The sequence below is a fragment of the Mustelus asterias genome, chromosome 11 (genome assembly GCF_964213995.1).
Source record: "Mustelus asterias chromosome 11, sMusAst1.hap1.1, whole genome shotgun sequence".
NCBI lineage: Eukaryota > Metazoa > Chordata > Chondrichthyes > Carcharhiniformes > Triakidae > Mustelus > Mustelus asterias.
This window is the reverse complement of record NC_135811.1, coordinates 107,449,439-107,475,981: the sequence shown is the minus strand read 5'-3', so window position 1 is coordinate 107,475,981 and position 26,543 is coordinate 107,449,439. Positions and strand designations below refer to the sequence as shown.

The 26,543-nt window shown below is 38.3% G+C and overlaps 2 protein-coding genes across 5 annotated transcripts; both read right to left on the bottom strand.

The window, feature by feature from the left end:
- Positions 1-41: 41 nt before the first annotated feature.
- On the bottom strand, positions 42-3,408 carry LOC144500784 (homeobox protein Hox-A2-like). 2 transcript variants are annotated; one of them, XM_078224230.1, is made up of 2 exons: positions 1,977-3,408; positions 42-1,360 (listed from the first exon to the last, which is right to left on the bottom strand). In XM_078224230.1, the coding sequence occupies exons 1-2, from the start codon at positions 2,338-2,340 to the stop codon at positions 645-647; spliced, it is 1,080 nt and encodes a 359-aa protein (XP_078080356.1). In that variant the 5' UTR covers positions 2,341-3,408; the 3' UTR covers positions 42-644. The 2 variants fall into 2 exon arrangements, with proteins under 2 accessions (XP_078080356.1, XP_078080357.1); XM_078224231.1 differs by having other exon boundaries at positions 42-1,357.
- Positions 3,409-6,885: 3,477 nt separating this feature from the next.
- Positions 6,886-25,821, bottom strand: hoxb3a (homeobox B3a). Of its 3 annotated transcripts, XM_078224216.1 has the most exons (5): positions 25,769-25,821; positions 14,222-14,288; positions 12,158-12,238; positions 8,719-9,249; positions 6,886-7,872 (listed from the first exon to the last, which is right to left on the bottom strand). In XM_078224216.1, the coding sequence occupies exons 4-5, from the start codon at positions 9,131-9,133 to the stop codon at positions 7,103-7,105; spliced, it is 1,185 nt and encodes a 394-aa protein (XP_078080342.1). In that variant the 5' UTR covers positions 9,134-9,249; positions 12,158-12,238; positions 14,222-14,288; positions 25,769-25,821; the 3' UTR covers positions 6,886-7,102. The 3 variants fall into 3 exon arrangements, with proteins under 3 accessions (XP_078080342.1, XP_078080341.1, XP_078080343.1); XM_078224215.1 differs by lacking the exon at positions 25,769-25,821 and adding an exon at positions 16,016-16,145 and having other exon boundaries at positions 12,158-14,288; XM_078224217.1 differs by lacking the exons at positions 12,158-12,238; positions 25,769-25,821 and having other exon boundaries at positions 14,222-16,143.
- Between the last annotated feature and the right edge of the window lie 722 nt (positions 25,822-26,543).

Below are 26,543 nucleotides of genomic sequence, written 5' to 3'. Positions count from 1 at the left end.
CTCTTAGATTAAAAATATTGTGATTTCCTTTTTTAATCATGTGTGAGTTACTTTTTTTGTCAACATACAGCGAATATTTTCTGCGTGAGCTATTTATGCTTTAATTCTTGGTGCATATATCTCGAAAAAAAACACACTAGCAGTCACCTTGAAACACAGACGGTGAGGTTTCATTAAAGAATTAAGTCGTTTTATTTAAACTATGAAAATAATGTACAATAAATAATTTAAAGTTCACTATTTCAGAATTTATAATAAATAGGCTACCTCTAAAACATAAAATAACTCGTCACAGTTGTCCTTTTGGGAGCTATAGGATAAAACAGCTTTACTATAAATACAATTCCGATATATGTTTTCCTGAGATAGTAAACAAGAGGAATCTACATTTTTTTACGTCTTGACGAATTTAGGAAAATGCAACTGAATAAAACCGTATTTAATTAAATACCTGTGCAATAAAGACTGCAATTCGTGTAGACTCCAGGTCAAGGCTGAAGGATAAATTATTTACTGTGAGATCAATCCTATATCACACAGACCTTTCTTTAATATCCCACATTACTGTAATTTAAAAGAGGAAATAATGAGCATAATTTTAAACATGGCTGTATTTCTACACGGGCCTTATGTCTTGCGAATCGCTACTGATAATTAAGGTGCTGCAAGTCTATTGTGCAGAGAGCGCTGGTGAAAAAATCAAAACTGTCCTCGGGGATATCCACAGGACTGTCGATGGAATCCTGCAAGCTGGGAGATAATCCATCGGAGAACGGCAGATAGGAATCCGAAGAAAACATGTTTAAATCTGGCAAGGAGACCAAATCCAGGTACTCCGAGTTGAGAGTGTCCAGACCAGAGCTACACATCTGGCCTGTTGTAAACCCGTTTTCAACACTGGCCGTCAGATAAAAGGGGCTCTTGGCTTTTCCATCGCTGCCGCACACAGTCAGGTCCTGCAGGTTTTGGAGTTCTTTGCTCAGTGTGTTTTGGTTTTGCTTTTTTGCTTGTTCAGCGCAGTTTTTATATTCTAAGTAAGTTCCTGATGCTTCGACAGGTTGGCTGTAAGGCGATGACTCTTCGGCTTTGTCCTCTGGAAGCGAGCTGTTGGAGAAACTAGCCTCTCCGTCTTGATTTTCTTTATACTGTGCTTGCCGCTTGTGCTTCATGCGCCGGTTTTGGAACCAGACTTTAACTTGCCTCTCGGTCAGTTCGAGTAGGGCCGCGATCTCCACTCTGCGGGGCCTGCACAGATATTTGTTGAAGTGAAACTCTTTCTCTAGTTCCAAGAGCTGCGTATTTGTGTAGGCTGTCCTTAATCTCCGGGAGCTGCTGCTGTTATCCTGTTCACCCTGGCCTTCTAACAATAAAGGGTAGAAAGAGAGAAAGAGAAACAGAGAAAGACCGTGAGGAGGAGTGAAAGTAAATGTTTAACATGCCCATTGAAAAAAAAGCTGCAGTAGTTTCTGTTGGACCAGAAACCGTCCTTTCACAAATTAAGATTGAAAAGTAGCGTTGTAAATGTTGCTTTCTCGCAACCGGTCAATAAGTAACATTGTCCTTTAATTAAAACATTAAAATTAACAAATTCTTCCAGCAAAACGCATCTTGCCCTTCCTCTAGTTGTTGCAGTTTATAAGAGTTTGTTCAACATGGCCGCCGAGAATGCAAATACCAGAATCTACAATATATCGAAACACTTCTGACAACATAAATCGCATATTAAAACAACATTAAACAAAATATTACAATAAATCAACATTTTAAAGCACTGGATCCATCAGGCAATTATAAATGCATTTCATAAATCAAACAGCAATAAAATCCTAGATTAGCACGCTGCTTTGTAAGGCGTTGTCATCTATGCTCTAATTGGTATAGATTCTGCACACTAAAGTTTTGTAAATTACGTATTTTGCTCTAAAAATATATAGCTTAATATAAACGTGCAGAGGAAGTCTCGGCTTTGGGCAGACCTGTCGGAGACTCCACCGTACGAGAGGAGCCAGGGACCGGAGCTGACAATGACAAAGGTGTTTCGTTGATTTTTTTCGACGACTTTTTCTCTTTCATCCATGGAAACTCGGCCGCGGCAGCAGATGGGAATGAGCCATTTGGAGGCCGCTTTTCTCGACTTGGCCGCGGCTGGTTGCTGCTGGGATTCAGGCTCGGGATGGTCTGCTCAAAAGGAGGAGGAATTAGTGTCGAGTGTGAAAGCGTCGAGTTCTTGATTGATGAACTTTGAAATGTATCAGCGACAGCAGGGAAGGACGTCAGGCACTCGGCAAGCGAAGGCTGGCTGTTAATAAAACCAATCTCTCGCTCCAATTCGAAATTCATGGCTTTCTTAATCCCGAATGGAGAAAGTTATGAATATTGCAGGTCGAGAAAAAAAATATTTTCAGGCTTTAATTCTGTATCTCTGATATTACAAGGCGTATGGGGACAGACTCTATTAAACTGAGGACCAGATTGAAATTGGACCAAATTCGTTGTCACATGATTGGCGTTGCCCAATAGCAATTTGTTGTCTATGAAAAGAAATCATTATCTCTGCAATTGATCCAAAAAAGTGAAGGAAAATTCCACTTTATTTTTATTGTCAGAATTCTAAATTTACCTCCAGATTTTACCAATTCTTCTCATGCTTTTTGTTATTTTGAAGAAAGCTGCATGTTGATTTAAAAAAAAAATTCTGCCAATTATATCAGAGTATTTTGCAATTCAAGTGAAGAAGATTTGCACCTAAAATCTGGCGGCTTGAGTAATTAACAAGGTACCTCATTAATCTTCAAAGTTTTGACAAGAGGGCCTGTAACAAAATAGAACTTTCACAAGATCAGCCAGGCAGTTGCAATTTGCCTGTAGGAAAGTTCCAAACCTTTTAAATGCTTGTATCATTGGACACAATTCACAAAATGTGCTTTTTCCAATTATCGAATGGATATAAGTGCTATTACTATAGTTTTTCAAAGCAGAGAAGAGGTTTCTGAAACCAGGTAAGTATTGGATTTTAATTTGAGGTAGGCTTGAAATAGTGAGAAACTATTGAGTAACCATTTTAACCTATTTATGTATCCTGGAAAATTTTACTGCAACACTTTTCTCGCTATCTATTTATCCATTCAGTTATCTATCCCGCTATCTATTTATAGACAGAGTTTCCTTTTTGAGGTGTTGTTTTTAAATTACTATCATCCCAAAAAACTTGTTTAAAACTACGCAAGTTTATTGAAAACTCATTTTAAATCTACTGCTTCATGAGAAAACTTGTGACAATGTAAAAAGGAGACATTTATTTTTAAAAAGTTATTTGAAAGAGTCACTCGCCTGAAAGTTGCAACAAAAATCTTTATAAAACGCTGAACCCTAGGAGGAACTGAAAGCGGCCACGATCAATCTTTCCCCACAAAATGGCTTGACAGCTAAGGCTTGGAAGCAAACACAGAAGAATTTGCTTCCCCATATCAAATGCCAGGAAGTGAAGCTGGCCTTCCTTTCTTATCATTTTTTTAAAAGCAGGGTGACGAAATGCATTTAGTTTTAAATCAAAAGCCGCAAACACATAATAATAATGAATCCCTGACTTCATGAGAACTGAGTGAGGCTACAAATGAATAGTCAGATTAGAGCCCCTTCATGTTTTCAAGGGAAATATATAAAACATTGCCTTGGTTTGGCATGCAATCCCTCCTGTTAAAACGTTGTGTGGGACGTGTAAATGAATTCGTGCGATGGGGCCTAGAAACCTTTGTTTGCCAGACATGTGTGGGTGCAAGTATTTAAGTGCGGGCCCCTTTACAGGCCGCTGAGATACTGAAACCATTCAGAACAGAAGAAATCTATCCTTAACACTGCAAGAAAATGATCCCAACATTAGGATCTTTAATTAATTTTAAAATACGTCTGATCCGGCCAGTAAAATTAGCAGCAATTTTTGCTGCACCACACTGTGATTCATTGAGTGTGAGGGTTGCAGCGGGAGCATTGACCGAGGAATAATTGGTTAAAATGTGACGTGAGACAAGGCTGTATGTAACATGGCGTGTGGTTTTGTTTTGAATTGGTAGCTGCGGAATTATTTTCATTGTGCGCGTATCTTAAAACGACACTTATTTTTAGCTGTGAAACTCTTTGATCTTTGAAAATATAAAAAAAAGGCTTACGAGTTAAGAAGCGATAAAGTTAAATATTTTCCATTTTTTGGTGTTGTTTTGTACTCAGTCTCTCTCTGTACACATATTTAAAGGAATCCAATATAAACAGTGAAATAAGATTCTTGGCGCTGCAGACAAGTCTTCAAGTAGAGGGGAATATAGAAAACAATGTAATTAATTAAGTAACAACCAATAGTGCCAAAAATTGCTTTCTTGATGGTAAAATACTGTTTTTCAGTTGAGATCTGAAAAATGCTAAATGATTGAAGCATTTCTGCGGACCGCCATCAAAAGCAAAATGTGTTCGGGCTTTTTTGCTGGAAGCTGTTTTTTTTCTCTCTGGGCAGCAAGAGGTCGAAAATCGAACAATATGGCGCCGAATCGTTTTAGCGCTGGTTGACATCAGCTGCGAAATTGTATTTGGAAAACTCTGGAGAATTGTTATATGATCTCAGGAAAACTTTCACACAGATCTGTGGCTTTTAAATGATCCATATCACTATGCATATGATTCGGAACTGACTGGGAGAGCTTTGCCTTTCATGTTGGTACTACAAGAACATAAAATAAGTTCTTTAAAAAAATCAAAGTTTTGCAAAAAAAAATCAAACATGATGGTCAAATCATCAGGATTGCGTTTTAAAATGGAGAACATTAGTTAAGGAAACACTAAATATGATTATCAATACGTTGGATATTAGAAATTATAACTGATGACCGCTTTAACTCGTGTTTGGTTTTGTTCTAATGTTACAGCAATAAGAACATATCGACGAACTCTTGCCTTGAGAAATAAGTCACAAAGAAAATAAAGCAATTTAATACTTTATGTTCAGCAATTAATTTTACTTGCCTAAGAATGGGAAGTACTAAACATAATTCTTGCTGTTCAAACAATTAGTGTACAGAAAGCTTAAAGAATGAGTCAATGTAATTGGTTTGTGGGAGGTAAAATTATCTTTTAGCCGCTGTTAGAAATAAATGCTGTGTTATATGATTAGATAACCAGAATCACTGTGCATAGCTTTCCCGAGGTCGCTGATAGGGTAAAACCATTGTTAGGGTATAACCAATGTGTGGTTATGGCTATGTTTAAAGTGGTTACTATAAAAGGCCTGTTTCATACTGTTTTAGAGCACGAAAATCCAATAAATCTAATTTTAAAAAGCACAATCAAAGTTTTGTTAGAACAGTAAGCTCCTCAGATATTTACATTCTGCAATTTCGTATCAACAACTGAATAATTGGGAAATCAAATTAGGTTTTCATGGTGGTTAATACTATTTTCCCATGCTTCAGATTTTATGGAAATCTTGAGAGTAAAATTCATTCTCATACACATCCTGGTCTCATAACATCACTTTATAAAATGAATTGATTGCCAGACCGAGGAAAACATCTTTCATTTTGAATGGAATGGGCTGGAAATGTCTGTGTACTTTGGCAGGCTGCTCATGCTTTGGTCTTTGTTTCTGTTGCAGATCCAATGACTGCTTTGCCCAGACAGCACGTGGTGTCTCCTTACACTGGATGGAAACTTTTTACCCCTTAATTCCTGAATGTTTGTGTAAGTCTCTGGACCTTGTTTGGTAATAAAGATATTTACAAGCTGGAGAAGTGCTTCATTCTTTAGTTTTGTAAGAGGCATTATGTGAGCACTGCCCTCCGCACAAATCCCCTCCCCCACTCTGATATTAGAATAGACGAGACATATAAAAGCAGTGGAATGATTAGGCAACGATCTATAAACGAGTTAAATTTTCCTACTGGTACCAATGTGTGTAAGCGTGTTTGTCTGTGTAGGAGTAATGCAGAGAGAGCTTAAGTGCATGATTTGAATAGCTTGACCATCACAGTTGCCTATTTCAGAGATAATGGCTAATGTAACAGCCTATTAAATATTTTTTAATGGTTGCATATATATGTTATATTTCCATGTTATGATCATTGATACATAAACCATACAACAAAAATCTGTTAACAGGAGATTTATTCCAGAATTGTTTGACAGACAACTCTTAGCAAGGAAAATAACTACGAAGAAGGCAAGGAGTGTCAGAAAAGGAGAATTTGCTATATTTTTCTAAATCATGACTATACAATTACTGTCCGATTCTGTTCCCATGCCTTCAATATAACTACATTATTTGTAGGTACAATGGTAACAGAAAGCTACATTTTTGTTCTAGTTTACATTAACTAAAATAAACTTGTTTACAGTGACATGAATACAACTGCTTTGACAGGTAAATACTAAAAAGTACAGATTTTTATTTTTTTATATAAATACGTATTGTTGGGGATAAATAATACAAAAAAAGAAGAAATATTTTCCTGGCATTAATCAATAAATATATCTGAATGTTCACCAGAATAGACACATATTGAAAGACGCACCAGCTACTCATTTTTAAGATTCCTTCAAGGCCGAGTTGGAGTTGTTTGCCTCTTATGAGCTTTCTCACCCATTGAAATGTAAACAATAAGTGCAATACAGGTGTCCAAAGGAAATTCAGCATTAGCAAATACCCAAAATGTCTTCACTTTTGCTTTTTTCAAAGGACAGAAGATTTGTTAATTTACCCTGTTTCACGATAAGTCCAAAAAGGAAATGTACCTGTACAACCTTTAGGATTGTGCATTACCAATTTCAAAGAACCCTAAAGATTGTAATGGGGGGGGGGGGGGGGTGGGGGGGGGGGGGGAGAAAGGGTGGAGGGATCTGGGAGTGAGGAGAGGGCTGGGGTGGTGGGGTGGAGCAGGGATACTCTGTAGAGGAAGGGTGGTTGTGTGAGGGGACAATATGAACAAAATATATTAATACAAGTCAACATACATGAAACAAGAAGACACAAATAAGGGAATGGGCCAAAGAGGTATCATGAGAAAAGGAAAGGATAACTCGTTATTTACTTCTCTTCAGTAAAACTCCCTGCTTAGGCCTGCTACAGATGGGTCAGCTTGGGAGCTTCTTGAATTCTTCCCTGAGAAGGATGATGCGATGAAAGGTCTGTGTAGGTTGGATGTGGGTCACAAGGTCCATGGTGCTGACTGGGAGCCATCTGAGCAGCACCATTGTAGTCCATGTTTGTGGATGGAGGGTGAGAAAGGTGATTGAGGCCGAAGAGGGAAGGCCCCGAAGCGGACATAGAATCCACATAGTTCCCGCCAACATACACAGGGCTACCCTGCAAGTTTGGTGTCCCGTAGTTGCCATTTCCCTGTAGTACGTGGGGGTCGTATTCTGGAGCTGTCCCAGGGTATCTTTTCTGTTGCTGAGATGGGCAACCTTTCATTGGGTTTTGGTAACTCGAGGTCATAGCATAAGCGTTCTGATGAGGTTTATTGAAAGGCGGCGGTGATGGGGCGTCATAGGCAGAGTTGTTAGCAAGCGGATGCATGGCGTTTACAAATCCGGTGGGGGGCTGGACGGAAAGCGGGGGGCTTCCAGTGGGCGATTGTCCTCCGGAAGAACTCACCATGCCTTTCGTTTTTTGATCCTTTTTGTACTTCATCCGGCGGTTCTGAAACCAGATCTTGATCTGTCGTTCACTGAGGTTAAGCAGGTTCGCCATCTCCACTCGGCGAGGTCTGCAAAGGTAACGGTTAAAATGGAATTCTTTCTCCAGTTCCACCAGCTGCGCGCTGGTATAGGCAGTGCGCGCTCGCTTTGAGGCAGAACCCGGCGGGCTTTTGTCCCCGCTGACATTTTCAGCTGTGAGCAATAAAATAAAGATAATTACCTCTTAAAAGTGCACCGATCTGAACAAGAAAATTCTCCACATAAATTTAATAAGTCTTGAAAGAAAAACAGAGGCGCTCCCTTTAACACATCAAGGCCTATCATTTCACAATAAACGTTATTAAAAGTTCTATACCCCCAACACCAGAAATATGACGTGGGATCCCTGGAGCTCAGAAAATTGAATCATAATCATATTGACACAATGTTTAGAACAATATATTCCACAGTTGAAGTGATACACTTAAAGAGGACAGGCCAAATGATGTTTTGCAACGTAACCAATCGTATTATATAATTATGACCCATCCAAGATCATGCTTATAATCAAGAACTGCTACACCGATATGGTTAATATTGTTGTTATTAGTAATTATATTAGTGGAAGCAGCATTAGTATTTATAGGGTTGTAGCAATTTTTGTATTACCTGCGTTTTATTACTTCACTTTTTGATGTCATGTCAACTTTCTGGTTTCACAATCAACCAGTACGTGACCTTTGTGCATTCTGGGCTGTTTAGGAGCAGTGGCATAGTGTAACACATTTATTGAATTACATGGTAGAACATGTTTCAGTTTCAAAGCAAAATAATAACTATTTGAGAATTTGGAAGACGTGGGGGTGGGTGGGAGGGTGGGGGGAACAATATGTTTTAATGTTAACAATGGGCCAATAAAGTGTTAACGATGTATAGACAAAGGCTTTACATGCTGCAGAGATTTGAAAATAGTGTTTTTAATGTTTTGACTTAAATAATCTTGCAGCCTTTTCATTTGATGCTTGAATCCCTAAAACTGCAAAAAGAAAGTTAGTGTACCTGTGGTGGGACAGTTGTTATTTTTTTGCTTGGAGTTTTGCCGTGACTCTTTCATCCATGGGAATATCTGCTTGGTGAGGCTGGGTGTGGAGGTGTGGGAAGACTTGGGCAGAGACTTGCTGGTGCCTGGTTGTGTCGAGTTGTTGCTAGGATTTTGGGGAGGTGAGACAGGTGGAGGTTGGCGGTGCTCGGGGAGATTCGAACGCATGCAGCTCCCATTGATGTCTTTAGATTTGGGATGCGGAGCACTAGTGCCAGCTGGCTGAAGGGAACAGGCCGACCTCTGGTAATCACTTTCAACGTGAGAAGATGGTGGATAGGGTTCCTGCGCCACTTCATAGCTGAAACCATTTGCTCCCTGGTATGTGTATCCACCGAATAGAGTACAGTTGTCGTAGTACGTCGTTTTTTGCATCTCGCAGTTTCCCAATATTTATTTCACAAACTGTCAGGGTCCTTGCACCCTTATCGAATAACATTGGCACCCCGATTCACGTGACGTTTTCTTCCAATAGCCTCCTGGCAGTTGACCTAAGGTTAGAAGAACCACAGAATAATAGTGGAACGTGTGTGGATCCATCTTACATACTCAAAAGCAAATGACATGAATAGCGTTCACCACACAAGCACAGCAGATGCCACGGCTGGTCTTGATTCCAGGCTATTTTGGACTGCAGAGGAGGGGACTCTTGCACTGAGCCCTGGAAGAAAACTAAAAAATTCACATGGCCAACTGCAAAACTATTTTAATCGAGATCAGATTCAACATTAGCTCACAGCTAAATTCTTTTGGTTTAGGCAATGTTCCAAAAATGATAATTATTTATGAAAAAAACTTCAGACAAACTGGGATTGGCTATCTTAGCAGGGAGTTACATAAACTTTCACATCCAGTTCAGTTAAAATACACACAAAACATCGTTACATTTCATTTCATTGCCCCTTGCTTGATTAATTGTCATGCTGTCAATATTCTAGATTAAAAATCTGACCTACCGCTTAAAATTAGGTTTACAGCTATTGTTATAAAACGGAGCTGCCAAAATATCAACATTTGTAAATGTACAGCGTTCATGGCGGGGTGAGATTTCGCCTGAAAACATCTGGTTTAAATAGAAGGAAACTTATGGATGTTTCAGTAGCGATGTATTCAAACTCTAATCCGAAACATACTTTTATAGCCATCATAATTTCTTGTTTAACGCGGCAATCTAGAATTTATATCTCTTCACTCCTTTGCTGTTAAGAGGCAGCACTGATAACATGGGATAAAAGCACAGAAGAAAAACCCATAAAATGAGATAGCGCTGAGAAACAATACCCATTCTATATACACAGCACTTAGAGTCTCTTAACCATTTGGGACAATTGTTTTCTGAAATTGGACACAAATGTATTTAACGTGTCTGCTTAAAGTGTGTTACTGTGCCATAGTGAAGGTGAGGAAGTAAGTGCTTTTGTTCCTTTTTTTTCTGTCCATGCCCATGTAAACTAGATATGTTTTTGGACGGCTTATGCTTGGCCTTGCGGCGATATTTTAGGGCCCTTTTCCTCTTCCCCGCCACAGCTTTAACTATTCATGATGGATCGGCAAAGATACAGGGGATTGTGTTCTCCATGACCAGAATTTGAACCTCTCTCTTAACCAAGAAACAAAAAGGATAATAGGTACTGTCTTGGAAGGTGCTCTATAATTTGATGTATGAGGGTCAGCCGACCAACAAAGATTTTTTTTTGGGTGAAAAATGCCCAAGGACTCCCGGAGCAGCTCAAACCGCGAGACATCCCCGGCACAATCCCCACGCTGCTCGAATATACACAGTTTGCATTTCTGCTGCAGACTCGCACACCACTTTCCAGTTTGTGCTTCAAGTACAATTCCAGTTTGACAGTTTTTAAATGACCCGAAGCGCTTGACAGAATTAGAAAGAGCGCAACAGAAAATCGGCGAATTATGTCCGAGAACCAGCCAGTTCTTCCTAAGGCTTGCACGGTTTCTCTCTCTCTCTCTAAAAACTAGTTATTTTGAAATATCAATTTTTGTATCTGACATTGATTAAAGATACGTGAAGCAAAATTATTCGAATAAGTGCAAGCAACACAATTCAAATGCTTGCTTCTTTGTATCGCGTGCAATACCTCTCGCCATGTTAAATGTGATTTAACATTTATAACGACGCTAATGCTTTTTATAGTTTATAACAGCGGAATGTGAACTATCGGACGATTTGGCCTTGAAAATATATTAAACATCTCCATTTGTGAAAGACGGAATTAAAATATGTTGGCAAGATCGATTTTTGCTTCATGGGATCTTTATTACGCTCTCGCGTTTGCGTAGAATTATATATAATTTATTCGGTATAAAATATAAAGTAAAAGGTTGGACATGTATTTAAAAATCAAACAATGCATTCAAATGAATGCAAAATTCTGGAAAAATCGAATAGATCTGCTACAAAATGAGATTCAGTCGACACGGGCTACCTGCTTCGACATTCTTTAAAATATAAAATCGGATTTTATAATACAGGAGTTTACGTTTCTGCTTATTTGCACTTCGCGGGGTTGGTACAGCCGGTTGTCGGATACTATCTTTGTTCTTTAAAGCAGGTTCAGAGTTCCTAATTGGTTACAATCAGAAGATAAAATGCACAGTGAAATTGCAAGCTTTGCTTTCAAAGCCGCATAGAGAAATCCCCTTTCCACCCATTGCAACAGAGAGAAAGCGTTGCAAAGTTTTATTTACCTATGTAAACATAATAAATTCTAAAAAAAAGACCCGCCTTCAGCCGGGTGCTACGGATGGACTGAAGGAAGCTGTAGATTGCAACGGAGTTTAAGCGTGCCAATAAAGATAGAATTTTACAGCAATATAAATGAATGGTTCTATTTCTAGTGGTGCTTTGGTAAATATAGAACAGAGTCAGAAAAGTCAGGCGTGCTCCAGTCGCCGGTTGCCACCATGTTTCGGAGAAGCACAGAGGCTTGGAGAGTAATATCCTAAGATTTCACTCCCCATAATCCCGACACGCAGTACCTGCAGATCGCAAGTCCTTACAGAGCTAAACAAGCGAAGGGGCATTTGATTGTCCGAAATGTGTTAAATATACAGAAAACAAGCATCCTAGCTAATGGGACAACAATAGGGGAAGTCGTCATACACCTTAAATTATAGAGCACCGTAAGACGTCCACGTAAATATGTCTTAAATCACAACTGAGAGCTTGGTTTTGAAAAATACTCCAAATTAGCCCCCCAAAAGGCCCAAGGACCGGGCTCCGTGCTGAATTCAGATACAATGTGAAACAGTCGCTGCGTGAAAGGAAGCTATAGCTTGTGAACTCTTCTTGAACCGAGATTGAAGTCATATGGTCATAAATCACTGGGACATATACTCCGCCATTCACGAGTGATAGCCTATTTGAGTCCAGCTTACCTTAGCCACTGACGATAGAAGCAGAGCAAGACATAATATTTCAGATTCACCACGCAATCGATAAGCAGGAGTTCCCAAATTCTTTTATATACATATAAAAAAGGAAGGATAAAACAGCTGGTTATGGCGCTGAAATTCACTCGTTGAAGGCAACGGCAAAGAAAGGCGAGATGGTACAGCTTCAAAGAACTGTAGAAAGCTCAAGGCTTGAATGGACAGCCCTGATATTATTGAGCCCTAGACTGGTACGCCCTACTCACAGATAACAATGGTTTCTCAGCATTACAGGGCACAGTGAACTAGAAAGGAAACCCATATATTCGGTATGTTTGTTATGAATACGTATGTATATATATTAGAAGCACGGTTTTAAGGGGGAAAACGATTTCTTTCTTGAGTGCTGGGCAGGCAACGAGTGTTAATCCCCTCGAAACACAGCGTCACAAGTGAAAAATTATGCTAATTAGCGACGTGGTGGACAAGGCCTAGACTAAGATGGCAAGCTCGCTGTTTGCTTCACGTGTTTGGCAATTAAGTGTCAGTTTATGCTAATATATTTTTCGGGCAAAGTGCATCCTTTCACCATTCAAAATATTAATAAAAGATATTATAACAATAAAGTGAACTTCTCATTGCACAACTCAACAAATATAGGAATTTCCATCTATCGCCTTGTTTACTTAACTCGTGAAATGAATCATTAATTAATAATTTATTCACGACAAAAAAAACTTTAGTGCCCGTCTGGGTGCGGTAGAGAAAAAGAAAATGGACGCAGCGTAAGGGGAAGGAGGAGGAGGAGGTATTTCTGTTGTGTTGAACATGTAGCAACGCACAATATGCAACAGCCTCTCTACAAACTTTTAATGTGGGCTGGGTGCTGCACTCGCTTGGACACTTAAGGTGTTTTTTTTAAATAAAAACAATTCACTCCTGACAATGGGGGAAGAGAGAGAGAGAGAATTGTCACTTGAGTGAAAGCCAATGAAAAAAGAATTTGGAACTTAAGCTCTTTTTTATGCATGCCGCTGCTTCTGTCGTTCATGGCTACGTAAGATTTATGACTTCATGGCACCGTAGCTGTAAACAGTGTAAAAGGGATAGATGTTGCACTAGTTAGGTACATGAAAGGGGAGCCTGAACGGCGTAGGAGGAAGACAGACGAAAGAATCTACAACTCTGCAACTTTTATTACGCCTTCATACTATTCTCTTTTTTTTGCCAACTAAGTCTTTTTGGGGGGTTTTAAAAAGCAATTCAGAAGTCCGAGACCTCGTTGATGCTTCACTTCTGCTGGAATAAGTGAGGAGTCGAACGGATTGATTTTTGTTAACGTACAGTGATTTTCTACAAGAGTGCTGAGCTGCCAAGGTATAACTTCACAAAGTGAGACTCGAATTCTTGCCGCTAAAGAAACGAGTCCCTCCTGCTTAGAAGTAGGACAGGTTACAGAATGTTAGACAATATCGTATGCCATTTCCTAATCGTGACATGGCTGAATAAATAACTTTGCAACTTCGTAACTTGTAAGACTGAACGATTTTCGGCAATCACATTTTCCTGCACTTATCATTTTGCTTGTATTCTACTTCCGCGACTTGGAGAAGAGCCAGTTTCACCTCAGTGATTTCATCAATGAACCTTTTTAAAGCATTTGCTTCCAGATGGAAAACACAACTAACACCAATTTTGAAATACAGCTTTTTTAAATTCGAATTTTCGTGTGGTGGTAAGATATTTGAACTTGCTTATGCAGTTTCAAATGTTGTCTGTATAATTCTTGTGGAACTAATGATTCCAGATCATTGTCAACAAAGTATCTGATTTAAACCTTAAACAGACTTTAACCAAAAAAAGCAATTGAAAACTTTGAACGCGATTTTAAGGTGTTATGTACCTTGAACAAGGCTGGCACTAAATACATCTATGCAACGTATGCCAGTTTATCTAATAATAGGTTTATCAGCCTATCTATCTATCTGCCTATTTTTCTATCTGATAGATAAACAGAACACTGAATTGTGGGAAATGGTTCAGGTATTAAGTGAATATAATGTGACTTACCGCAGTAGTGCTGCTAGTCCTTGAGCTAAGGTGTAGCTGCTGACGGGGTCTTTATAAAGAGCCAAGACTGCAAAAAAAAGGAAAGAAAAAGACAAACCTTCGATCAAGGAAATCGTTACAAAATCGAATTGGCTGCACACCACCTCTGAGGAAATCGACAGTGTATTCGAGCAAATGACAACAAGAAACAGCTAAAAGTGGAGCGTCAGGAATTAGTAATAATGCATTAGAAACGGCACTGTAATACACTCACATGAAAACATCAATTGTCAATGCTTTCATTTATATATTTATACATTATTTATACTTAGATCTGATCATCCAACCAGAATTTTGACATTTCTAATTGAATTGATATGCTGTGTATATTTTTTGAAATTGCTCATGTAAGGCCATTTGTGCTTAATCATTTTATTTCATGTTTTTTGTGGGATTCTTATCTAATGTGGTCAATAAATTAAATCTATGTTTACTACCCTAAACTTCATTTAATTGCCTGATTTTATTGTGTCCTAACTAACGTTAGCCTGGCTATAGTTAAAACACACAGCATTTAGTCAGTTTTATATATTTGGATTATGCAGGCTTGTCATTCAATGTTGGGCCTTCAACAAACATGAATATTAAATGAATGTGTTATTTTAAAGCATTTGAATCTTCCAATTAATTTTTATTCGGTATTTTATTTTGAACGGTTATTCAAAATTAGAATGACGACGTTAAATGATTTGAAAATTGGATTTATATTTTAAAATCAATTGTTCATTATATTCCAGTTCTTCTACATAACAAAAAATAAAGTAGAGCAGCTGATGTTTTAAATCGTGAAAATATGGGCATTCCTCCTCTATGGTTCTGTTATTGTTTCCTGGTTAAATATTCGTTAAATTTTGCCCCCAAAGGTATAAATTTTGCAAAGATAAAGCACATAGGCTTTGTGAGCTCCCAGTATAAACGTGTTGTTACATCCAAAAGCGGCAACAGTTACACATGTTTAATCTTTACCTTTGTTTAATATCGAATGACTTAAATTATTAATATTTAAAATGATTAAACGCGAATGGGTGAAAAGGAGAAGTAATGCTCTTGAACTAATCTTAATAATAAAGCTTAATCACTTATATGTGACCAAAACGCCAGCACCGTAGCAGAACAAAGAAGAAAGCCTAGGATACGGGTTAATGCAGGGATTCACCTAATAGTTTTAATCAACGAAAACCCTTTGTGTTTTCATATAAAACGTTTAAAACGTTGAATTATACATTTATGTGAACTTTAAAGGGTTTTCGCGGTATTTATTCGTGGGCAGAATCCGAGTGGTGGAAGAAATGCCATCGAAAAGGGCTAGTTTTTTCGCTGCGGATTACTAAACTCATAAATTATTTACCTTGTCTGGGAAACAAATGTTCATGAATCATTGGGTGCTATAAACGGCTATCTTTAAAATTCGTTTTGTTTTTGTTTTGTTAAATTAATATAAGGACATCCAACGAGAAAAAAAAGAGAAGGAAAGGAGCATTAATATCGATGCATGAAGATGGGTCTGAATGACGACTCTTGAATCCAACGCATATAACCTCACACGCGCGCATTCACAGTTGAGTAAAAGACATTGAGAATTATCATCCGGGTGAACTGATTTACAGTCTTTGAGTATCAGGAGCATAGTTAAACATTTGCAGTTGGGCTAAGTGGATAAAAAAATAAAGGAAAAGAAATAAAATATGTCTTGGCTCATTGTGACAGATATAAGCCTCTCGCTGAATGACCTTTCCTTGAATAGTAATAACTCACCACATTAATGATCAATCAACGGGAGGGTTTGAAATGTCTCCAAAATAACAATCCGTCCCATTATCCCAGGCTTTCTCTGCGATCGCATATAATCCTTTGATAAGAGATATTGGACGGCACACATATCTTCCCCCTGACCCGATTTATTTTTTAAATGGTCTGCTGTAAATAATCAGAGCACTGACTGGGTGATCACAGCCCGGAGACACAGGCGAAGGCCTTCCATCCAAATGCCAGAGTAAATGCGCTTGGATTATGCATTCACGTGGTCAGTACGTCAACGTTTCCCCATTTTATACAGACTTTAGCAATTGTTAATTGAACTCTTCTTTTTTTGTGTTGGATCGCTGAAACTCACGCATTTCAAAAACTTCTCGCTTTCTAGTGGGTGACGAGAGGTACTCTGCACTCTTACTGTTTTCCATCGAAGATGTTTGCAAAGGTAGGTTGCTTTTTTTAAAAAAAAGTCAAAACAAATTCATATAATTAGCTTCTTCCAAGAAACCAGGGCCAGGAAAAGTAGAGATTGAGTAACTTCTTTTGCTTATTTCCCCCGCCCTCTCCAACTTTCGCTGTAAAAGGAAAACACAGCAAGTTGATTTTTGAGAAGGCAAGTTTTACTGGGACGCCTGTTTTGGATCAGAACAGATAACCTGTGGTCTCTCCACTCTGCTATGTGGAACGCTGTGATAGTGGGTTTGGTTTACACCCACGCACAGTCTGTCAAAGGAAAGCGGGACTCCCAAAATTAAACGCCTTATTTATTCTTAACAGGAAAATGATTAGTTCACAGCAGTGCACTTTCTTTAGCAAAGTGGTCATACATCCGATAGTAAAATTAGCAGCCTGTCTCTGATTTCAGGAAGTCTTATATTCTCCCATTCGGCATATTTAAAGTTAAGTTGAATGTAAGCTTAATTTTGAAGAACAAATTATAGAATAATTAATGGACAGTCGTAAAACATGTAATATACGCGTATAGATTTGTATGCAATTTATATTACACCAAGAATACGAATTTAACCGAAAATTATTTATTTGACGCTCTATTTTGGTTAAGTGTCGCTTGAAATCGAAGTTGTGATTCCAGCTAAGAACTATTCATCAAAATGCAATGTACCAGCACCATATACGCTCATCGGAATGTGCTCAGATGTCTTAGGTTAGGCCACAGTATTAAAAGCTGAAAAGAATCGCCTTCATTAAGTAATGTGCTCTTCAACATTTAAGGAAGTTTATACGATAATAGTGAATGACCGCCGTGCAAAAAAACGTGTTGCATAATGTACACTGGCACGTTTCCAAATGTACCTTCTCATCTGACCTATTAATGCATAACTTGTGTTTAATGTGACATTTGACCTGTAGCACAGTGACGTGCTGTAGAGCGGTTTACGCTCTGCAACTTGCCTCGTATCACTGCCTTCTCGTTTTACTTTTCAAAAAACCTAACCCTAAAAATTACAAACTAAGCTAAATATAGATGTTGACTTAAATTAACGAGAACGCTGTTTTGGGGGGTTTGAGAATTCCTGGCATGAGTCAAAGAGAGATCAATAGGGTTACTGTACAACCAGAACAGAGGGTCTTTGATCTACGAAGCTAAACTGCATTGCAGTGACAAACTATTCGCTTAACTTGCGAGATAATGCAGGCGAAGAGGCTGTACGACAGGAAAGAGTTAATTTTTAATAAGAATGTCTTTAATGTCATTGTTCTTTTACTTTGCTGCCAAAACGTAGAAAGAATATTTCGGAACGCCCTTAAGAATCTATGCTGGGTTAGGTTGTTTCGGCATTTACAAAGAAAAAATGTATCAAAGAAGCCTCTAGTTTTCCATTTGGATATTATTCCCATAAAAATGGCCTTCTGCTGTAAAACAGTTAGCTCTGCTTATATGCCAAAAACGATTAAATTCAATTTGATTATTTCTAGATCCATTCAGACGCCTGCAGTTGAATCTATCTTCCACAGCATACCAAACACTTGGTACATTTTCATTTTGCCGGAGGCTGGCCACAGAGTATAAAAATGATTTGTTAAAAAAAAGGAGGAATTTAATGCAAACCCATTTTCTGCTAACATCAAACGTCGCCTTATCGCTCGTCGTCTATCTGGCTAGGAATGCCTGAGGAAATGGAAACCTATTAAAACGTTTTCCGTTAACAGAATGTTGTACTCCCATGAATTGGAAAATGGTCCAGCACTTTTTGGCACTATTTTACAGTGGCGCACGTTTTACCAGCAAAGCGTCCTGTTGTATTCTAAACTATTATCAGCAGTGATTAGTAAAGCAAAAAATATTTTCGCTTGGAATAAGAGTAGAGGTGGAACCATTCTGTAAAGCTGAAAGAAGTAAGTAGTTTCTCTCTCTCTCTCTCAAGGTTCCAATGAAAAGACCAAGAGATTGAGTTGAGGCACTTTAAACGGCCAAAGCTGGATGGATCTTTAGTTTGGGAACTTTAAAAGTCGCGAGTACAATAGGTAAACACTGTTTATCCAGGTCATAAATCATGTGCACATTCATCTTGAGGATAACACCCTATCTAAAAATGCTTTTGAAGCTTCTTCCACGAACTCGGAGGTGTTAACAGCCATCAAAGGTAGACCCAAACCAAACGTTTGACTGTTTGAAGGATCTCTCGGAAGTTTGAGGAGAAAAGGATTTTTCTGTAGAAATCTTCACAGAAAAGAGAACTTTTGAGGGGGGGGGGGGGGAGGTGGAGAATCACGGGGTGGGGGTGAGGGGCGGCGGCGCTTGGTGTGGGAGAGGCCACGTCTGTCTTAATCCGTTACACACAAAAAGTCAGCAATAGTTCACGGAAACCAACCGGGGACCTCTCTCTCAGGTCAAACTATAGGCCATTAATTATATCCACTCTGGAATTCAGAGCTGCAGAGGGGGAAAAATGTTTAAGCTGCAGCTTACTTGGTTCGCTTACCTGTTGGATTATTGCAATGGAACTTGGAAAAAGATCACTGAATTTGGTCTTTCATCACAGGTGGCGGAGCTCAGCTATAACCCCCACGGGAGGAAAAATATTTATTGGACTCTGGTGGATTTGGAAAAAAATGCATTGTGGAAAATCGCGGGATTGCCATCGAAAGATGCATTTCTTCGCCTGAGAGGAGTGAATTCAATAGTGGCCATACTGCGAAGTCACATCCAGCCGTTAACACGACTAGATCTTTGCCTGAACGGACTATCAAGAAACAAAACCGAGTAGTTTAATTATTCCAGATGCTTAATTCTGTACAAATTGTTAAAAATCAAACTATTATTCTAAACTCAGCATGATTTAAGGATAGGCTGTTGACAACGGGAGGCAATACAAAAAAACCGACAGAATGCTAAATGGAACATGAAATAAAGATGTGAGTTAACGTGTCCAATAGGAACGGGCCTGTTCGTTGGATGTCAGGAATGATTTCCGTGTGAGCTGAGGTATCGTAGTGCAACATTAGCCCGACTCCTTTAAATACGGAGCACGCCAGTTAAATATTTTGTGATATTCAACAGCGGGCTAGAGTGAATGAGAAATGCAGAAAGAGAGGGAGAGACATACAGACGAGAAGAGAGGGAGAGAAGAAAGCAATAGCGTGAGAGAGGGAGGGAGAGACAGATGGGGAGAGAGAAAAAAATCACAGAATGCAGCAATGTTAGTTTTTAAGCACAATGATACAGTCCTACTATGTCAATTTCCTAACAATGTCCAAGTGATTTATAAAATGATTACAATCATTACTTTCAAGCAAATAAACCTCAAATCTCCACGGAGTGCGAACAGGGCATCACCTTATCCTATTTTTGTTCCTCCAATTGCAACAATTTCGGACAATTGCTCCTTAGAGACCGACTACATTTCAACACAAAGGAATGGAAAAACATGGCAAATTTGGCACCAAAAATACAAGGTTTTCGGTGATTTGAAGCCAGCACTGAACAAAAAAAATTACAAATCGTCATATCTCGTAAAAGAGAACTATATACCACTGGACCCATCAAGTGAATTGTTCCTCAAAATTAGTTTCGTTTTGTATTATCAGTGAAAGGTCAGAGGTTATAGTTATTGCATTTTCACTTTTCTAATAGCCAGTCTGGGAGCATGGAGCAGCATCACTATAATTTATTACCTTGTCTGTGCTGGAGCTAATTTTATCGGTTATTGAGAGGCGTTGAAACGCCTTGAATTGCAAAGTCAAGAACAGTACATACATACCTACAATGCTGATCGTTTAATTATGCATTCTTTAAGAAAATATATGAATTTAGATTGAATAAGTTTACCCACGCTGACCGCTTAGCTTGGCTACCTTTGTCCATGCTAACAAATATTATTTTACAAAAGATTAGCAGCAAAATTAAGTATATTTGTAGCATTTTAGTTGTGATCCATGTCGTATGTCCTGGATCCATTCTTATTATTAAGTTTTCATTAAATACCTCTTACAATATTGTGATTCAATGTTATGAACAAAGCATAAATTACCTAACCACTCGACTCTTATTTAATAAGCGATTTGTTGATAAATTGTAACGGCTGTATGTTTAGTTTTGCTTCCTATCACTATTCAAATATGAGGAAATGTAAATATATTGACATCCTCGCCCATTCTTCTGCACGGTGTCTGAGAAAGGCTATAGTACAGTTCCCATGGAAAATAGTCGTAATTTTTCATTAATTTTAAATAGCCATATATAGCCCAGCAAAATGTATTAACAGGGAGAAGGGACATGATTTATTATGAGGAGTATAATTACCTGTATATTAAATAGCCATCTTATAAGGGCAACGTCTATTCTGAGAGTACGTAGGGTTGTTTCCTTGCAACCATTAATACATTATCATCCCTTTAAGAGGATTTTATTTAAAGTATATCTGTTCAGTTTGAAGGATTTCAACGCAAATGAACGATGCAGATAAGGGAGAGAGCAAAGCAATTATGAAATCAGACACCATAAATAAATCTTAGACTCGTTCACAAAGTTAATTCTGGCAGCTGATGGATAAAGGAAAAGAAACAAAGTTAAGGAGGAAGGAGTCCAGAAATCACAAAACTTGAGCAACGATCCTCCTGTTTGTATAGTTTTGTTGTTTTTTTCATGCAGTGGAATGTGATCTGCAGGAGAAAAAAATTAGTAGACAACGTGATAAAAATTCCAAGAACTGAAAAGAATCAGGCATAAAATATTGTTCAACATCTCGGCTCGGTTTCAAATGTTACGTTTTAGAGTTTTTCTGTTTTTGAAGTAGATTAGCTTTAGTCTTTATGTCCTGCTTTCTATAGAAGTCGCCACCGCTCCTTAAAGAGAGGCGAACGAACAAAGCCTTTAGGAGGGGCTTTTCGTTGAGTGGATTGGCGCCGCATTGTCAGGCTTGTTTTAAAGCACAGCTATCGTCTGTGCGGATGTGGCTGCAAATTTTCTACGGATAGAAGAAACTGCCTTTAAGCCTTAACATTTTCAGAATATAAGAGCGTATTTTGCCTTTCCGTGGTATAAATTATTTCTAAAATAAAACCCACATTGCTACCAGCGCCGCTGAACGAATGTAGTGCCATTGAGCATGATTCATGTGTGTTGAGGGCACTGAGTCACATTATTTTTCCATTTTGTGCTGGGAGTTATCAATTAATAAAGCCTCAATTGAATCTAGGGTCAGACTTGCAAAGAAATTTACACATCTTTCCTATGGATGCTAAGCAATATCCAATTGTGTTCTAATATCGATTTGCTAATGCCTTACCCCTTTCTCTTTTCTCAGGAGCATTTTTTTGGCAAATGAAGAAAATCGACATCCCGAAGGCCTGCCAATCATAGAGCAACTCTGTGTTTTCATTGTTTCCCCCCCTCATTTACAAGCACACACTATTACTCAAATATTGAGGAAAACAGATTATGTGCTACAATTTGTTAAAAGACATAAGACTTTGTCAATCCATCCAATGGCTGCCTACATTAACTTTATGTAACATACACAAATATATATATATATATACGACTACCTGAAACATATATATGTATGGCAACTACAAAAGAACAAAGACAGATATTCCATATTTATGACATAAAATACATTGCGTTCATTAATAACTTAAAAATTGTTCCATGTGTTTGTTCTCAAGTAATAGTGTTTGTTATTGACGCCTATGTCTTGTACATTAAATAATTAAATGGTTAATAAGCATTTTGAGGGTTTCATCTTTGTTAAGCTACCAGATAGAATATACAGTAGATAGAATTTACAATAGATAATTCCAACGAAGCCCTGTGTAATTATCAAAACAAACACTTAAAAACACTTCAGATAATCATAATTAAAAACGACCATTAAATATCCCTCAATAAGGAAAAGATTGCTATTCAGCTGACAGATAATGGTATTTTGAAAGGCACGCGTGTTTCAATACTGACGTTCCTTGCCTGCTGCAACCATTAATATTTAATGCCAATCACTGAGTTATTCTAATTTTACTACATAAAGGTTTGCACTAACGATCGGTGTTAAATGTTACGCTGCTATTAATGGCTTCAATTTGACTGGCTGGCGTCCAACCGCAGAATAAAAGGACCGAGGCGTTGTGGAAGTCTGTTAGTCTTCGCTCATTTTCAAAATTGGGTTTCGCAATTCATTTCTGGTCACCCAAAGCGCCTCCTTCACTAGGTTTTTATTCCAATGAGGGGTTGTGTTTTAAAGAATTCATACAAAACTATCCATAATTGGTAATCACGGATGCTGTAATTTAAGACCCCCAGCTATAGCTTTCATATTATCCTCTGATCTATTGCTACAAATGGCCCGCAATAATCAACTCTGGGGAGAGGATTACAACCTTCCTCATTCCTGAATATCATCACTTGCACATCATTCTCAAAGAGCATGATTTATCACACAGACGAACATAAACAACACACAACTTATACACAATGGCATCCATAGTGTTGCTGACATATTTTGCAATAAATCAAGAAAGCAAGAAGAAAAACATTCACAGAAAAATCAAAGAAAATGGAGAAATAAACAAACATACCACCGTGGTAAATTGAAAAATATGAGGAAAGACACTATTTGTCAAATGTTATGACAGTCTTGTAAAACATAAATAACACACATAATATTTACATACAGAGACACGAGGCGCTGCAGCTGTACTTACAATAATCCAACCCACGGTGTGCCTCTCTTCCCAAATTGTTTTATTCCAGCCTCTCTCTCAAGTTATAGGCTTGTTTTTAAAAGGACAGTAGAATTTCACGTCAGACATTGGGAGACCATGTCGGCGATTTACCGACGAATACATATCTATTCTGCAACAGCTGCATTAATTATTTAATGAGTCACGTGATCGAGGGGGAAGGGGGGATTTCAAATTCATACTCCAAGGAGAAGTGTCACCTTCCACTGGGAGGGCGGAAAATATTTCATATTCCTCTTTATTCCCAATGAATTTTGTTCTCAAAATTGCATCAATTGCATTACTAATGATTCTTCTTACAAAGAGGGATTCAGAGGTTTTTGCAGAGATTCTGTAAGGCAAGAACTAAATAGAAGTGTGACTGTATCAATGGACTCAGAGCTTTCTATGCCTCGCTTTTTGTATGCTGAGACGCTTCTTCAGACACACAACCATGACCACCTTTTATGGCGCCGATGGTATTCTAGTTATATATATATTAGACCTAGGAACTGCCTTTTTTACTCCACCATAAATTTGCTTCTCGCATGCATTGTTTTTCCAAGTTTTCTACTCCCCGTTTTCCCCTTTATATCATTCTTTTCTGTCGCACAGTTGTCTTTGTACTACTGTAGAACCAATGTTTCTTGTACAAGAACAATCCCTTTTCACTTACACAAGGACACTGTTATTCCCCCTGTTACAAACCTGGCAACCAGTCGCCACCCAAATACCTCCCAAAAATTAGAGTAGTTGCAAGAATAATGCATTTTTATAAAATCCATTCCAATGCATTTTGCAGTTGTGACATTATAACCATTCGGAGCAAATCTGTGCTAGGGGACACTGAATCTGTTATTGGCAAAGAGGTGTGAATAGATGTGGGAGATCCTCTTTTTTCACTGGCAGTAGCAGTGCTTTGGAAAAAGCAATAATCTTAGTCAGAATCATTCTCCGAGAAACCAATTTGACACAGTGCTGTCTAACTTGGTCTTGTTTTAATATTCTCTCTGCGGGTGATTCCTCACGGGCAGACTAGCAATTGCAATCGGTGTATTTACAATAGCACTAGAGGTGATTTCGTTACAAGTTTTAAAATTCCGCTCTATCTAGCCCATACTAATACCTGGAACTCGGCCTTTGTTCTCGTCAGAAACCCCAACTTTTTCAGAAAATTATGATGACATAATTTTATGATGTCCTGAATAAATCTCATCCGTCATATTTATTGCATTCTAAAAGGGTGTTAGAAAATTCCAATGGTTTAAAAAAGGAAATAAAGACTATTTAGTTATAAAAGCCTCATAAATACTTCGAAAAAGGAAAGGATTGAGGGGCGGGGACTTCTCAACTAACAAAGGCAACCATTTCGTTTATTTCCTTTTAACACACATTTGAAACTTTCCTCTAAACTACATGCTGAATTATTGCATTCACGTGTTTATTGCCTAGAACAAGCACTAACGTTACATTAATAAATTGGAGTTAGCGAATTCAGTAAAGGTGCGGAAACTGGGCTTCAGTTCACGCCCTCTTAATAGAATTTGTGTTCCACGGCAGTTGCTTTCTTAAATCGTGAAAAGGTGATATCTATTTCTCCTCTTAGTGAAGGAGGACATTGAGTAACAATAAGGTTTGAATTAGGGCGTTCACTTCTGAAGCGGGGCTTTGATAGGAATAAACTGCTTTGAAAAGCCCAACACGTTGTATCCATGGAATGTCTCTTTCTATTCCTCTCTGCCTCTCCCTCCTGCCCGACGCTCATTGTCCGCAAACAAACGGCATTTAAAGATTTTTTTAAAAAGTCTGGCTAAAATGTTATTGTTTTCATTAATAGACAAAAACTTTGAAATAAAATTTCAAGGTATGTCAATAAGTTAAATTTTCTACAGAGAAAGGGCAAGCTGAGAACAAAACAATGGTCTACTTTCCTTCTCAACGGTTGGATTTTTAGAGACCATCTTTAAATGTGTTTGCAACACGCACACACACATACACACAGCTGTGTGTGTATCTAAAAATCATTCCACAGCCTACTTTTAGCTGTCACTGAATATTAAAAAAAAATTCAAAACTAACATTCAAGATCGTCCATCTTCTCTAATGCAAGTTGGAAATAATTGCACAGAAGCAAGCCTAACAGAACGGATACTATTCGGCCACGCAGCACAGAATTTAAGTCGAATGAACGAGGGGTAACCCTGGATTTTTTTTTATCCTTTAGTATTGAGAATGTTCAGATAGAACAGAGTCATGTCTTAAAGGTCAAGGGTTTCAGAGGTCAGACTGCTAGAATAAAAACAGCTAATCGGATAGAAAAGTTGTCCTTTCCGTGAACCCTTTCGGCCATCCTGCTGACCAACCATCATGCTGATTTTATTCCGTAAGATCCATATATACTTAAAAACACATTTTTAAAAATAAGCAACGAAACGCAAACTATAAGCAGATTCTACAGCCAATGCATTGGCTGTGTGTTTAAAGTTGCACAGAACGAGTGTGCGTTCACATTTAATTGTCAAAAGAACAACAAAGCGATTCAAAGCGAGGAAATTAATTGGCTTTGTTTGCTTTTACCTTTCCTTTCAGCATTTTCCTTTTTCGAACCCTGAGCATTTTTACGATTTTTAATCATAGTTGAGAGGGAATCTTCCGGTGTGACTGAGATATTCCACGCTCTGCCCATATTTTTAAAGAACCCTCCAGGTCGCTCACCACTTTTGCCCGGGACCAGCCATCCAGATTTGCTGTTGAGCAACAATGGGAGAAGTATTTAAAGAAAGCAGTGATTAATGATTTCAAGTTAATTCTCACATTTTCAGAACCTCTTTGCGTACAAATAATGCCTGTGAACTTTAGTTGTATAGCATGCATTCAGAGCCTTTGGCAACAGTCTGGCAGAGGGTGTAGGACTGGCTGGCCTGTTATCTGTGTCTATGAATAGAGAAAATTGAGCAGCGATTGCCGAGATTCAATGAATAATTCTTATATTATTAACTAAAGTAATTGCTCCTCAGAACACTTCAGAATTATATACCTTAACGAAAATGTTACATTTGGAAAGGCTGCATTTCACATCGTCTCAGTTTCGTGGGACCTCCGGGGGGAGGGGAGGCGGGGGGAACACAAAACACGTATACATTGGTTAGACAGAGTTTTCTCATATAAGCGACAGATTGTAAATCGTTGCATTGTCTCCAAAGGCAAAACGTGATCTAAGAAAATCAAACTTTATTCCTATTTCTTCTGTGACAGTTGAATATGTGAAATCTTATCAGGTTGCAAAACACAGTATAAACGATCATCAAAAAGGGCACATTGTATCATGTGCAGATCAATGATGTTTTTCTGG

Excerpts from the sequence above, each read along its gene's own strand:
- LOC144500784 (XM_078224230.1), bottom strand. The coding sequence starts at position 2,340 with ATGAATTTCGAATTGGAGCGAGAGATTGGTTTTATTAACAGCCAGCCT. Across the intron at positions 1,361-1,976 it reads TACGGTGGAGTCTCCGACAG|AAGGCCAGGGTGAACAGGAT; the intron begins GTCTGCCCAAAG and ends CTTTATTGTTAG.
- hoxb3a (XM_078224216.1), bottom strand. The coding sequence starts at position 9,133 with ATGCAAAAAACGACGTACTACGACAACTGTACTCTATTCGGTGGATAC. Across the intron at positions 7,873-8,718 it reads TAACAACTGTCCCACCACAG|CTGAAAATGTCAGCGGGGAC; the intron begins GTACACTAACTT and ends TATTGCTCACAG.